The sequence below is a fragment of the Mandrillus leucophaeus genome, unplaced genomic scaffold, assembly GCF_000951045.1.
Source record: "Mandrillus leucophaeus isolate KB7577 unplaced genomic scaffold, Mleu.le_1.0 Scaffold44, whole genome shotgun sequence".
Classification (NCBI taxonomy): Eukaryota; Metazoa; Chordata; class Mammalia; order Primates; family Cercopithecidae; genus Mandrillus; species Mandrillus leucophaeus.
Genome location: NW_012104698.1, coordinates 1,157,461 through 1,160,912, shown reverse-complemented (window position 1 = coordinate 1,160,912; position 3,452 = coordinate 1,157,461). Strand labels below are relative to the sequence as shown.

The 3,452-nt window shown below is 39.3% G+C and overlaps 1 protein-coding gene across 1 annotated transcript in view; it reads left to right on the top strand.

Moving 5' to 3' along the window:
- The window catches only part of CNOT1 (CCR4-NOT transcription complex, subunit 1), a 124,702-nt gene that overhangs the window by 52,884 nt on the left and 68,366 nt on the right, over positions 1-3,452 (top strand). Inside the window, exons 9-12 of the mRNA XM_011994009.1 lie at positions 294-420; positions 572-682; positions 1,950-2,120; positions 2,939-3,066. Coding sequence (XP_011849399.1) covers positions 294-420; positions 572-682; positions 1,950-2,120; positions 2,939-3,066 — 537 coding nt within the window. The remainder of the gene's footprint in view (positions 1-293; positions 421-571; positions 683-1,949; positions 2,121-2,938; positions 3,067-3,452) is intronic.

The window sequence follows — 3,452 nt, the reverse complement described above, 5'->3', positions numbered from 1 at the left end:
TAGCCAGGATGGTCTCGATCTCCTGACCTCGTGATCCGCCCGTCTCGGCCTCCCAAAGTGCTGGGATTACAGGCTTGAGCCACCGCACCTGGCTGACTTTTGCCATTTTCTTACCGAAGTAGATGGTTTTTACATTCCTAGCTGTATAAATATAACAAGAAATGACGCTTACTGCTCTGCCTATTTTATTTAGTAAAACTAAGGATTTCAAACAAGGTTCATTTAATGCCAGAATTTCTCAATCTTGATGTTGAGGCTGGTAGCATTTTTCTGAAGTTACATTTCTGTTTCAGTATTGAAGAATGTCGCAATATAATCATGCAGTTTGGTGTTCGGGAGGTCACAGCTGCCCAGGTTGCAAGGGTTTTGGGAATGATGGCTCGAACTCATTCAGGATTAACAGATGGCATTCCATTACAGGTGTGTTGAATTCAGCTATTTTACCAAGTGAGTTAATGTCCTGTCCTCTTTATTTTTTTTTATTAAATTACAATATGATTGATTGCTGTGTCGACCAGAAGTGAACATATGGAGTAGTTGGGTTTGTTTAATTCAAGTTTTACTTCTACAGAGTATTTCTGCTCCAGGCAGTGGGATCTGGAGTGATGGGAAAGATAAAAGTGATGGAGCACAGGCACACACGTGGAATGTAGAAGTCTTGATTGATGTTCTTAAAGAACTGGTGAGTATATGTGATGATGGTTTTTGATTTGTGGTATTTGAATGATACAGTCCAAAGAAAGCAAATTTTTAAGAATTTTCCACCTTTGTTAACTCAAAAAGTAATAAAGTGTCCAAGTTAATTGTGTACTGGAGACAGTACATAATCAAATTTAAATTTTTTCATTAGGGTTGTTACCTTGTAACTTGGGGTGCTACTGCTAAATTACTTTTGTCTATGGTGAATGAGAATAACGAAAATCATTTATCTTGCCGCTTCTACTTTGGTTGTAAACTGAATGAAAAATAAACAAAGTACCTCTGTTGAAATATTGAAGGGCTTAAATAAGACATAAAGGAATTGAACTGTATTTATTTTTGCTTTTGCTATGTTGCCCATATTGGACTTTAACTCCTGGGCTCTAGTTAGTGATCCTCCCACCTTTGGGAGCAAAGGGTTGGGATTACAAGCGTGAGCCATTGTGCCTGGCCTAGAATGGAACTTTTGTTTTTGTTTTCTTTTTTAGATGAAGTCTCACTCTGTTGGCCAGGCTGAAGTGCAGTGGCATTATCATGGCTCACTGCATCCTCTGCCTCCTGGGTTCAAGCATTTCTCTTGCCTCAGCCTCCCAAGTAGCTGGGTCTACAGGCATGTGCCACCATGCTTGGCTACTTTTTTTTTTTTTGTATTTTTAGTAGAGACAGGGTTTCATTATGTTGGCCAGGCTGGTCTCAAACTCCTGACCTCAGGCAATCCGCCCTCCTTCCAAAGTGCTGTGATTATAGGCATAAGCCACTGCACGTGACCCTAGAATGGAACTTTTAGATATTAAGAGGTAGTGTGTGTAATAAGCCAGGTGTCGTGGCTCACTCCTGTAATCCCAGCACTTTGGAGGCCGAGGCAGGTGGATCACATGAGGCCAAGAGTTTGATACCATCCTGGCCAGCATGGCGAAAACTTGTCTCTACTAAAATTAAAAAAAATTACCTGGGCATGTTGGTGTACTTCTGTAATCCCAGCTACTTTGGAGGCTGAGGCATGAGAATCTATCGAACCCAGGAGGCAGAAGTTGCAGTGAGCTGAGATCATGCCACTGCAGTCCGACCTGAGTGACAGAGTGAGACTCTGTTTCAAAAAAGAAAAAAAAGAATGGGTTTCTTAAAATTCACATTTAAAATTTTGTAAGTAGAACATCTAAATTGAATTTCAGATTTAATATGGCCTTTTGGACAATGTATCAAAATATACACACATTCATTACATTTTAAACTGCTTTGGTCTTTTTTAGAATCCGAGTTTGAATTTCAAGGAAGTAACTTATGAACTGGACCATCCTGGATTTCAAATTCGTGACAGTAAAGGACTTCATAATGTGGTTTATGGCATTCAGAGGGGTTTGGGTATGGAAGTGTTCCCAGTAGACCTCATATATAGACCTTGGAAACATGCTGAAGGCCAGGTGAGTGAGTGAGTGGTATTTAGCTATAGAAGGGGGGATAAAACATGACTTATTCTATATGTAGTGCCATCTACCCATTGATTGAAATATTCTTGTAAAGTAGAATTTGTTATACATAGCACAGAAAAGCAAGGACTGTCATAAGTATTGAGGGAATATTATCATAGTTTTAGTACTAGTCAGACTCCTTTAAGGTGTAACTGTCAAGGTGTTTTCCCAATATTTTAATGATGTGTTCGTTTCCAAGGCAACATTAAGTTTCCCTAATTGGCTCAAAAAAGTCTTTTAACAGTTATGATTGAGAATCCACACAGGGTTTCATTGTGCACTTTTCATGTGTCTGAATTATGTGTGGTTTTCAAAGGGCAAGTAATTAAGAATTTTTTATTTTTTTTTGAGACAGTCTCGCTCTGTCGCCCAGGCTGGAGTGCAGTGGTACAATCTCACTACAAGCTCACTGCAAGCTCCGCCTCCCGGGTTCACGCCGTTCTCCTGCGTCAGCCTCTCGAGTAGCTGGGACTACAGGCGCCCGCCACCACGCCTAATTTTTTTTTTTTTTTTTTGTATTTTTAGTAGAGACAGGGTTTTACCATGTTAGCCAGGATGGTCTCGATCTCCTGACCTCGTGATCCGCCTGCCTCGGCCTCCCAAAGTGCTGGGATTACAGGCATGAGCCACCATGCCTGGCCATAATTAAGATTTTAAAAGGGAAATTGCCATGCTAATAACCTTAAGATTGACAATAGCCTAATGAAAACATTTCAGATTTTATAGCATTCACAGTCATTTATGGTGGTAAGCATTTTCTTTCATTGCAGCTCTCCTTCATTCAACATTCCCTTATAAATCCAGAGATCTTCTGTTTTGCTGACTATCCCTGTCATACTGTTGCCACTGATATTCTGAAAGCACCACCAGAGGATGACAATCGAGAAATTGCCACGTGGTAAACACTTTGATTCAGCTTTCATTTAAAGGATTACTTCTTCTTTTGTGAAATATAAAGTTAATAGTAAGCCAAATACATAGTTAACAGGTTTAAATGAAGCAGTAGTTTTAGTGACCCTACTTATTTTAAGTATTTATAGAGAGGATTGTTGGATAACTTATTTTTCAGTCCCTATCGTTAGTTATATCTTGTAGGGTCTGTCCTTAGGTGTTCTTTTAAAAGCATCAAATCTGAAAGTATCAAATGTTGGAAAGAGGTTTGTACTTCCTCCTTTCTCCCTTAATGTTGAGATTTCTTCTCTGTAGAGCTTAAAAAAAAAGGCTTTTCTTGATTTGTAAGTTGCTCAAGGTGCCCAACCTGTCAAATATAATAGTTTTCTTATT